We start from the raw sequence: 12,526 nt of genomic DNA, 5'->3' as shown, positions 1-12,526 counted from the left end.
CTTTGTATTTTTTTCTGTGCGTTGCATTTTACATGGATTATTTCTTGATTGATAAAAACTAAAGCTACATAAAAAGCGCAAACTCCACGAACTTGCACGGACTGACCTCAGACTTTTAAGGAGATGTAGTTAATACATGTACAATGGTAACCTTCACATGATAAGGCTACAAACCACACTTCGTTGTACAATTCAATAAACTGATAACATTTGTATTTGTAAGAGGCCCTAAACAGGAGTGTCAAACAACATGACGTGTTTAACATCTTCTTGTCAAAGTTTGCACTTTGTGAAAAAATATTTATATGCACTGAATTAATGTGTTATAGATCTACGATTCTTTGGAAATTCTGTTGTGTTTCATATAGCCATGAACAGACCATAATACGGTCAAACTAGTTTCCATCACTTATTTCTTAAAAAAAATACGTTTGGATCGTTCATTCATACGTATGCACTTTTGACATTGGCATTTCTTGAATTATTTAATAATCGATCTAAATTATAAAACCGTTTTCACAAAAGCTTGTACTTAGGGTAAAATTGTCAAACGGCAATGTGACGTCACGTAGGCCTATCTATTTCATTGCTGACAACTCGGCCATGGCTGTTTGAAATTAAGGAGTCTTTTGAGCTAAGACTACACAAGCTGTGTACATTTCACTTGAAACATGTTTTACTTGCTTTGAAAAAGACAGTTACATCAGGTTCTACACACATTGAGAGCATGACCTTTACGGACTTACAAATGTACATTGTACTTGGGCTGACCTTAGACTTACACGGGTTGGCCTAAGACTTACACGGGCTGACCTAAGACTTACACGGGCTGACCTAAGACTTACCCGGGCTGACCTAAGACTTTGTGTACATATAGTTTCCATTGTTATCTTTACATATTCTGTGTAACGTGCTTATCGACCATGTATTTTACTTCATTAAATTCATTCACATTTCATGGAAAAATTGAAGAAAGACTCAGAGATAATATGTAAAGGATCACTTGTATATAACAAAAAACTTGACCTATAGGACTGATATTGGTTTCAGTCTTTACAAAAAAGCATATCGGTTTGATTTTGAGCAATACACAGTAAACTAATTGGTTATAGTCCTCATAATGTTCAGTGATTGAAAATAAACTTTCACAGTAGTTGTCCGAGCAGTATGAGTTATGGACTTTTTCTTTTTTTATTATTATTATCTTTAAATTTTATTTTCAGTTTACTTTCTATAATACCTTACATGTTCTTTATATGCGTTTATTTATAACCAAGGACATATTATCAGCTATCGAAAGTCTCGCGTGACGCGATTTCAAAGGTAGCAAACCCTTTGACTCTTTGCGACAAATAATGCATGTCGGCTTAGTTTTCCCAACAGAAATAACAGGAAGAGTGATGTTTGTAGATGTACAAGGATTTTTACGAGGCGCTCGAGAATTATTATTCATTCACCTGAACTCGTTTCCGTATTAACAGTTGCATTATTTGTATAAAGGGACGTACATGTACCTGATGCCGGGGTAACAAGGGGACGGAAAACTTTAATTGACCCACCCCAATTTTTGTCTAATCTATAAACCTTCCTCCAAAATGTTTAAGATTTTTTTAGGGACAGGCCAGTCCTGGTGGATATCTAGGTTAAAAACCATGCAGATATATGCCTTTTTACTCGGAAAATGCTGTTTTAGCCAACATTTAAGATAAATCATAAAATTGCAAGAGCAATATGAGAGGTTCCAATTTAAAATTTAAAAAATTTGAAATATGTACGATAGAAAATAATAAAGAAAAATTGATTTTCATAAGTGATTTTCCCCCGGAAAATTTATCTCCCCTATAGGTCAATTCTATGGTGGCATAGATCTGCCACCACTTGTCAGATAATTATGTTGACTTGTCAGATCTTGATGTCGACTTGTCAGATAATTATGTGGACTTGTCAATTCTTAAAGTCGACTTGTCACTTATCCATGTGTTTAAGAATTTAACACTACAACCTTTCCACGCCCAATTTGTGCCCTCAAGTTGAAATAATATTTTCTGACAAGTCGACTTAAGGATCTGACAAGTCGACATAAGCATCTTTTAAGTCGACATAATTATTTGACAATACGACATAGCATCTGACAAGTCAACATCATTATCTGACAAGTCGACTTATAATATGAATGATAATTTTCTTTAAACTAGTGGCCATAATATTTTTTCTGTCAGATAATTATGTTAACTTTTCAGATCTTTATGTCGACTTGTCAAATAATTATGTTAACTTGTCTGATCTTTATGTTGACCTGTCAGATATTATGATGCCAAGTAAATGGCAGTTAGTGGCACTAACAAGCTTTAACATCAAAATATTGAGTTTCTAGTCAATATGGTTATTTTCTGACATGTCAACATAAAGATCTGACAAGTTGACATAAATATCTGACAAGTCGATATAATCATCTGACAAGTCGACATAATCATCTGACAAGTCGACATAATTATCGGACAAGTGGTGGCAGATCTATGCCACCATACAATTCTTTTGTTATTTGCGATATATCCTTTTACAGTTTGTCCCTTTTTTATTATCATGCTAGCAATGAGGGTTGTGGTATTAGTAGGAATTAACATGATATACTTTCAAGAAAGCATTACATATTGTTATAATCATAAATGCATGCACGGACCCAGAAAAAAAAATATCCGGGAAACGGGGGGGGGGGGGGGGGGGGGGAGTCCGCGGTCTGACGGTTATTTGAGTTCTCCGGTCGGAGGGGGGGGGGGGGGGGGGGGCTGACGCACATTTTTGGTAATTTTGGTGTGACGCATATTTTTGGTAATTTATAATGTAATTAAATGTAAAGAAATTGAATTTTTGGGGGGGGGGGGCGGACTTTCTATGGACTTTTATCGTTTTCCTGAAATTTAATGTTAGAATTTAATGATAAAAATTTAACATTTCCAATATATGGTGGGTCATCGCTTCAAGCATTTGTTGACTGAAGTATATATTAAATTGGAGACCTACTCTGTAAAAAGATCGGGTGTAAAGTTCTAAAACACCCGATGCTGTATTTGAAAATTTTTGAAAGCATTAACTAATTAAAACGGTAAAAATTGATGTTTTGATATTCAACAAAACTTCTAAGTGTCCACCCTAATAAATAGAATAATTTCAAAATTACGAAATAAAATTTCGTGAATGATATATCTTATTATAAATAGCACAGATAAAATAAAACAACACCGATCGAAATCATTCACCCGTGATGAATAAGGAACGCCAAATAAACATATATTCAAATATTTGTACCTATCTTCAAATAATTGTACCTATCTTCAATTAATTGTACCTATCTTCAAATTATTTGAAGATAGGTACAATTGAATTAAAGATAGGTACAATTGAATTGAAGATAGGTTTAAATAATTATACCTATCTCTAAATAATTATACCTAGGTAAAAATGAATTATACCTAGGTACAAATGAATTATACCTATCTTCAATTCAATTAAAGATAGGTTCAATTGAATTATACCTATCTCTAATTCATTTGAAGATAGGTAAAATTCATTTAAAGATAGGTACAATTGATTTGAAGATGGGTTCAATTCAGACATATCTACAAAGGATTTGAAGATAGGTACAATTCAATTATACCTAGGTTCAATTCGTTTTGTGTATTGTTGAAAATAATGAACGCTCCCTTGAAGACATTTCAACATGGATGGAAACGAGGGAGGCACCAATAACCCCTCTATTTCTATATCAAGTGCCTATAGAAAGTTTTGAAAATAAAGATTAAAAATATTAAAATCATGCATTCTGACTGTATTTTGGTCTAAACGTTCTACATAAAACAATTAATTTAAGAAATGAAGATAATAATTTTTCTATTGATCGACGTACGTATCGCATATTGATGAAAAAGTTTTCCGGTCAATTTTTTCTTTGATACGTCGATCAACAGAAAAATTATTATCTTCATTTCTTATCATTTAATAAAACATTTTCAAATCAAAAACTTTGAAGTGTCATTGATCAAAAATGTAAATAATGTAAATGAAGCGTCGCGTATGAATACAAAACAACAACAGCAACAATATTCAAAATGGATGCGCCTTCATCTGATGCAGTACTATACAGGGAGTATTCATTATTGCCAATATTTTAGTAATTGAAGATAGGTTCAATTCAATTGTACCTATCTTTAATTCAATTGTACCTATCTTCAATTCATTGCATTTGTACCTATCTTCAAATCATATTGTACCAATCTTCAAATGAATTAAAGATAGGTATAATTGAATTGTACCTATCTCTAATTCAATTTGAAGATAGGTACAATTGAATTGAAGATAGGTACAATTGAATTGAAGATAGGTACAATTGAATTGAAGATAGGTACAATTATTTGAAGATAGGTACAAATATTTGAATATATGTTAATTTGGCGTTCCATAGATGAAAAGTCAAAACATAAAATTGGTATTTTTCTGCGCATGCTTGATATAATTGCCATTATCTTTTAAATTGATTTTAGTATTTGGTGATAGTTTAAAAAAGAAAACCACTTATCATGGCGAAAATGATCAATGCAAACACAGCGAGAGCCGTTGGAATATTGGTGTATGCAATGTTTTCACAACAGATCCTATTCACCTTAAATTTGCTATTTGTTTTGACCTTGACATTACTGTAAATATCAAGGAATCCGAAAGAAACGTTATTTTGATATAATTTATCTATTTCGTAAGCGTAATACCGTTTTCATTGGCAATTTAAAACGATCCAAAAGCTCTGAGCAAAATTAAACCAAACCGGAAGTGTTAGTGATATTTAGCAAAGGTCAACATCTCGGGTCGCAACCTGAGGTCAAGGTCAATGCATCGTTTTTAACAATTTGAAAGCTAATTATATAAGTGAAAATCAGTCACCCTTGTGCCAAGACAAATACATGTGCTTATTTCTGCATGAAATACATTATACTGGGTGAACACTTAGAAGTTTTGTTGAGTGTATATAGTTTTGTACGGATTCACAAAAGAAATGTAACATGTACGTATAAATATACTGGTTTTAATTATTTTATTAATTTTTTATGCGCTCACCCTCTTTGCACAGCTAAAGAAGATTAAATGTGTGAAGAGCTTTTAATTATAAATAAAATATCAAAATGAAAATGAAATTTACGACAATAATCGATAGCTACTGACTTTAATCAATACGATTATCATATATGCATATTTTGGGAAATTACCGGTATGCGAGGCGTTTTTAAAAAAGAAATAAAATGTAAACTCTTACAGCTCAGTTTTCGGGTATAATTACTCTATCAATAAGTACAGAAGATAACAATTGAGCTTCCTAATTAATTTAAAGAAATGTATACATACGACATGCTGATGAAATACATAATTCACTTACTCAATTATATAGAACTTTATAAAAAGATGGACAATTAAAAATATTCCTCTTTATTTGGTTTAAATTGATAAACAATAAAAATTGCAACGTATTGTTCTGCCAATTCTGTTCCGATTTCTTTATTTCAATGAATAAATAAAATTAATGTCCCATTAATTTTCATACAAATATTATCAAAAAAGCTATTCTACTCGTATTACTCCCCTTGTTTTCGTAGACATATACTAGTATTTCACTTTTTTTATTTAGAAATATGACCATTAGAATTGGGATTGATTTAACCTAAGGCTGATTAGCGTTATAAAAGAAATAAGTGTAAAAGTCAACTGTGTAATAAAATCGAATAAATTATTATTAGCTTTTAAATCAATATTGAATTTACATGAACATCAAACATCATTCCTTTGCAAATGCTGATAAATATCATTTGTATGTAAACTTCAAAGTAAATCTATAAGCATTGCAGTGAAGTGCACTTTTGTCATCAAACATCGAAAAGAATATTACATTTTATACACTGAAACATTGGAAGATTTCCATTGATGTTACACATATAGTAACTGTAGATTTTCACAAAAAAGAAAATAAAGATAAATGCTTCTGTTTCCAAATTTTAACGCAATATATAAAATTTTATAGAAGATGTGAATCAATGTGATTGAAGTTGAATTAAATTTGTGTCAATTAACTTCGATATCGATTTGTGGTCTAATTCCAGTCCGACATCTTATCATACACGTGTTGGTTGCCACTGCGGCTGCCCACGCGGTGACTAGTGGGGTCCTTCATGCCCGCTCGGTAAATGTTCCTGGAGGCCGAGGTGTCGGGGCGATACGGCGGTGGGGGTGACATTTTGCTCCGGCCTGTAGGCGGGTGTTTACTCAAGGACAAATCAGACACCTGTCTTGTTAGAGTTGGGGTTTTGCATCGCTTTTGGTAGAGCATGTACAATCCCAAACCACTTCCGGTTAAAAGCAGGGAACTTAATGCTCCCACAGTTCCCGCCAGAGCTTCATTTCCGGAAAGATTTTGCTCAACCTCTACCTCTTCCCCTTCAATGGCGCATGTGCACTTTGGTGTCTCACAAGACTGTAATAACCAAAAACCTATTATATCATACACATGTAGGAACTTAGTCTAGGTATTTCCTTAGAAGATTACACAATAAATCAGACCATTCCATAATTTAACCCAAAAAAGTGTTTTTCTTGTGGGATAAAGTTAAACCACACTAACAAAAACTTACATCATTTTATATACTGTAAAAGTTATTTTAAAACCAAAAAAATTAGAATCATTTACATTTACATGACAACAAAAGGCAGGAACTAGGTTGATCATCTAGAAGAGACAATAACCGGAAATAAGATTTGTACAATAATACTAAAAATTCAACCGATTTTAATTCATCATGAATCATCGATCCAAAGATAATAGTTCAAAGATCGTTAAATATTCGAAGGTCAAACCATTAAAAAATCGATCCACCGCGACCTAAACGTGCGTCTTGTGTAATTCAAACACATGATTTCGTTGGGACTCTAGACCTGAAGAGAAACCTTCACACAACCACTGGGCCATTCGAGTTATGTTATTGGTCTCTAGTTTATTATACAAGTTTGTTTATTTTCTATATCAAGGTTGATAATTAGATATGTTTAATGGCTTTATATTATCAAATGTCTTTTATATTCCACGTATAAACGAAAAATCATATTTTGGCTTTGAGAAGCTTGTTTAAATGATGTTTATAAATGACTAACACGAATTCTAATGTTTAGTTTTGTTTCCCTTAATTTTGCTTTAAAATGTTCAAAGCAAAAAGTTCTTCTTCACTTTTTAATTTCCTCATTGATTTTGTTTCATTTTTAATAAAATAAATCTTATAATATGTGCATTATAGGATTTCTTTATTATTTCCCACAGATAAGTAACTAAAAATATGTACTTACGGCATCGGCACTTTCATAATATCCATTCAATATTAATAATAAAAGGATATATACATGAGGTGCCATGTTGTTTCTCAAAACCAATTTGACTGACGACAAGCAGTCGAGACGAGCACAAGATTCAAATTATTTTAGATCTGTTGGCATGTTGCCAATTCTTTTTTTTTTAAGAATTAAATGTTTATATCATTTGAACAAGGGCCTTTAACTTTACTACAAGTTAGTAAACTTATTCTCATTTACTTTTAAATTTTATTGAGAAAGATGTTTGCTGACGATAAACGAATAGGTATATGTCCTATCTATAGATAATACATTACTAAATAATAGAAAAAACCGAAGAATCCCGTTGCTTTGAAATTTCAAACTATCTGATAAAATGATTAAAAGATTTAGATCACCTATGACCAATACTCATCGACAATATGTATTGATTGATGGCTTCATGACGTAAGGAAAGTCGTCCATCTTGAAAAGAACTCCATTATCCTTTATATTGTCACGCGGAAATATAAATTACACTTCGCATCTAACCTCTATAAATAGGGTATGTAAATCTCAGCAGGTATTATGTAACGTTTTGAAATAAAGTCCCTTTTTCATCCCCACAAGGGTCAAGTTTAATAATTCTCTTCCCCGACGGCAACAGAATCTCTGTCTTTATTAATATTTTCTGTTCATAGCATCGAACTGTCAATTTCCCTATAAAGTAAACAGCGAATAATTAATGTACTTTGGAAAATTCTTCGAACCGGACAACATAAGGTCTTTAATCAATTTTCTAATCCCGGATTTTACCGGTAATGTAGATGTTTCCGATAACAACATGGTCCCCCGGACAGACAGATAGATACTGCAATAATCAATTTCTGACTTCTCCAATATCTATACATGGACCGAAGTCGTTCCTTAGACTATATCGGGTATCATTCGAAATTAAATACAAAATAAATAAAAGCAAGGAACGGGTCGTTTACTTCTGACATTGTTGGAACTCTTTCATTATGAGGTATCTGCCAGGTGCTATTCTATTTATTTATCTATCAACACTGAGCATCGAGCATCGACTTGATAGAAGACGGTACAAATAAAAATCATACTAACCTTGAAATTTATAAGGAATATATCTTTTAAATTTGCAAAATTTGAATCTGATGTTTAATTTGTCCCGGCTTTAATTTTTTTTTGGCTCGTTTTATTTCTATTTTGAATAAAAACGGACGGAGTTAAGAGGAATAGATATTGCATATATAAGAAATTCGTTGGCAAAACAAAAGAAATACTCGCAAATTGACCCGAAATTCTATTCGGAAACCTCCAAATCTATGTAATTAATCGTGAGGGATACTCTCGAGTTCATAATATTGATTATTAGGTAATTAGTTTGTCCTTCGTTTTTGCAATATGCACAAAAATGATCTGATAAATGAGCAATTCCTTTATCATGATATATTGCAGTTTATTTTTATCTCCTTAAGAAGAATCCAGTTGGTAATATGTTCCTATGCGCCTACATAATTATCTACATCAAACTGATCAAAGTTTAGAGCCGTTATAAATGGATGTTACTATTGGAATGAAAGCGGGATTTTTTCCATCAAGCTATATATATAGTTATATATAAATATATTAGCAGCAAAAATTCAAGTGAACAGACATTTCAGAGTAATAATAATTAATTCCTTGGGAAAGGGGTTGGGAGTTCGATGCGTGATGCCGAGGGCTTATTTCTTTTATTTATTTATTTATTTATTTATTTATTTATTGCGTAAAACAAGATTACGATTAGTAACTCTGTGTTTCGGAACTTTTTACAATGTATATAAAATGAAATGTAAGATAAAAACAAATCGACGTTAAAATTTTCCAATTATTAAATTTGGCATGCGCATATCCAGTTATCCATGTGTACGCATATATAGTGACACTTTGTGCGCAGGTCAAAAAAATGAGCAACCACCACCGCCGACAGGTATTTCAGCAATCCATGCAATACATTATTAAAAACAGTCTCTGTCATATTTTTGAACTTATGTATGAAAATTATAACTTATTGCACATACAGTTTTATGATAAAGATGGCACCCTTGACTGCGACTTTTAAAAATTGTATCTTATTTATTAGTTTGTACGAATTTTGGTTTGTCTGTGACCCTTGAAATATGAGGTTTTCTGGTCACAGCAGGCGTTTGCATGATTTAATAGTTAAGTGCTTACATAGTCAGAAATTCAGAAATCCTACCCCTGCACGTATCTGCCAGTAAAGCTCTTGACAGCCGTGTCAATATATTGATGTATTTTTTTTCTTTCTAAAATTGGCAACACATTAAGTCTTTTTTAAAACTTCAAGATCACATTTATCATAACAGAATATACACGTAAAATTAAAATATTTTCCAAACACATTATTTCAGAATGTGTTATTGATCCAGCGTCGAGAAATTTTAATCTTTCGTCTTTTAACAGGTTCATTTTTATTTCGTTTTTTTTAACGCCCATGCGCTGATCAAGATTATTTTTCGGGGTCAGGGAAGGGGAGGCGAGGGATAGCTTTGTTTGCCGGATGAAAAGGGGTGAGGCTTATTTTGGGGTATTTTACCACCGGTATGTGAATGTAAAACAATTAAGAGAAAAGCTGTCAATCTGACAGCAAACCGGGTTTTCTTTAGTGTGAACTGTATCCATATTACATATCCAGAGAAATGGGGTACGTTATATATGCAATGTTTTGCTTAAAAAATACATCTCTAATATATGTATTATTGGTCTGCAAAACAACAACTTCCTATCTCGAAAAACTGAAGGAGGATCGAGTTATCCGTAAAATATGGATAATAAATGGGTACTCCACAGTAAGCAATATCTATACGAAAAAATGACTAAGTTCAACAGTGGGTGTTTTTTTTTTTAGCTATTTATCAAAAATTAAAATCCAAGTAATATGCACATCTCTGATACCGGTATATGTACAAGTGATCTGCATAACAACAACTTCCTATCTAAAAACTGTAGGATGAGTTATTTTTACCATAGGGATACCCTTTTAGCAAGCCCCCCCCCTTTCACCAGCTCAAAAACCTGATTTTTCCTATGGAAAACCCGGTTAAAAATTGAATATTTCAAGATGGGAATTTTAATCCTCAAACGACCCCTTCCATCTTCGCCCCCTCCCCCTCCCCGATTCGCACATGGCACAATTTATTATTTATTTTTTCCAACACCACTCCACCTCTTCAAAAAAAATAAAACAAACGTATTTTCAAAAAGTATAAGACCCCAATATATTAAAAAAGAAGCAATCACACACACCACAATTAGCGAAAAAAAATAAAAACAGAAAGAGAGATACAGAAAATAAGGGAAAAATAAAAAAGAATATGAAACCATTTCGACCCTTTGTTTCGAAGGTTACCAAAACAATGATAGAGATTTATTGAATAAATGCACACAATTACAGATTTGGCGAGTTATCTTAATCCTGATTGGCGATAAAGCAAGACCAAGCTCGGCTTAAAAAGTTCTTCCTTCACCTATGTTCACCTGTGTTTACCTGTTCATTTTACCTTTCTGACAAGGGGAGATTTCTACGCAAGCAAAAACAAACCTGCCATGTGTCTTACCTAACTGTATCCTAAAGACTTACCATATAATTCATTACAAGTTCAAATTGATATTTCTCCACATTTGGAGGAGATTCTTTAATCCTAACAACTCTTGACTGGTCTGTAATGTGAATCTTGATCGATTTCTTGGGGGGCTACGTAGATATATTACACGTGAAAATCAATACACCGGGATGGGTTGAACTGTCTTGTAAATTCGATGATTGAAAAATCAGTTCGTGGGAATTTGATGAACAAACACACATTCAATATGTTTTTGGTATATTTAACAATAATATTTGTTTCTCTGGCGCAAACGAAGGTGGGTGTTTTCATTTTATTTTTAATTGAGATGACATTTTTTTTTCCTAATTTTTTAAAAAATATTTTGTTCATTTCCTTTTTTAATTAATCTTTGGGTTTTTTTAAGGACAACTTTGTTTTATATAGAAACTTCATACAGAAATCGTTAGTCTCAGGAACTTTATACTTTTACTCTCGGAATATTTAGTGTTTTTCAGCCTTTTTTCTTTTGTTTGTACGTTTGTTTTTTATTATTTTTTTGGAAGGGGTGGGGACGGTCAACATGAAAAAAATTGCCCCTCCCCCTCCCACACTTACTCTAATTATAGACATTTTTACTTAAATTTACATAAAGAAATTCAAAATTAAATTTGAAGGAGCTGCCCTCCCCAATTTTGGGGAGAGCAGCAAAAACAATGTTCAGTAAATTATTTAACAAAAAATGATATAAAAATAGAATTTAGTTTCGGGTAGAAAAATTGTATACTTAATTGTTTATCATTACCGTGCTTGGACAACGTTAGAAATAAAAAGTCTATCAATAAATATCTGTTTATAGTATTGCGTAATAGTTATAGTATTTTTATGTGATTACTCAGATATAAATGAGTTATGTTAATTCGGATTATTTTTTTAGGCTGCGTCCTCTTGCCCAGTGAAACAAACAGGATGTAACTGTACGTTTGCGGAGGAGAGTCCATTTGACACGAAGGCGGAAATCATGGCCGCCTCCATTGGCGCCATGAGCCCTCTTCTCCTCACTGGAATCGGGTTCTCAATCTGGAAATACATTCAAAGCAAGAGCCAGGATATTCCATTCGAGCGGGCGCCCTCGGAACTCTCGGACGACTTCGCCGAGCCGAGGCGTGGATCCAAAGGAAGGGTGAGCCCGCTGGGGGAATACAACAACTACGCGCGTCGTGGATCCACCCCTCTATCTCTCACGGATACGGAGAATGAGTATTACCTATCGGAAACGCCGAACTCGGAGACTCCGATGGCGGACTTGAATCAAGACGATAGATGGAGCTCACCCTCCCGGGCGCCACCGCCTTCCAACGCCGGACGGGCCATGGTGGCTCCAGCCAAATCCGAGTCCCTGAATGGGTGGATGTTCTGAATTATCCAAGCCCGATGACCGTATTGTCCATGTGATAAAAAGTGGGCTTGTGAAGAGGGGGAGGGGTGTATTAATTTTTTTAAAGACGAATGAAAAAAATACTGTGTGATTCGGTTATAGATGTTAA

At 33.3% G+C, this 12,526-nt stretch overlaps 1 protein-coding gene across 1 annotated transcript; it reads left to right on the top strand.

Moving 5' to 3' along the window:
* The first annotated feature begins 11,137 nt into the window (after positions 1-11,137).
* Positions 11,138-12,526, top strand: LOC105341891 (uncharacterized). The gene is made up of 2 exons (XM_011448646.4): positions 11,138-11,298; positions 11,917-12,526. Exons 1-2 carry the CDS (start codon positions 11,197-11,199, stop codon positions 12,397-12,399), a joined length of 585 nt encoding a protein of 194 aa, XP_011446948.2. The 5' UTR covers positions 11,138-11,196; the 3' UTR covers positions 12,400-12,526.

The sequence above is a fragment of the Magallana gigas genome, chromosome 6 (genome assembly GCF_963853765.1).
Source record: "Magallana gigas chromosome 6, xbMagGiga1.1, whole genome shotgun sequence".
Lineage (NCBI taxonomy): Eukaryota > Metazoa > Mollusca > Bivalvia > Ostreida > Ostreidae > Magallana > Magallana gigas.
Note: the sequence above shows the minus strand (reverse complement) of the source record. Positions and strands in the feature narration are given on the sequence as shown.

Bases quoted from the DNA above. Each gene is read 5' to 3' on its own strand.
- LOC105341891 (XM_011448646.4), top strand. From the start codon at position 11,197: ATGATTGAAAAATCAGTTCGTGGGAATTTGATGAACAAACACACATTC. The intron at 11,299-11,916 runs GTGGGTGTTTTC...TTATTTTTTTAG, and splicing joins TTTCTCTGGCGCAAACGAAG to GCTGCGTCCTCTTGCCCAGT.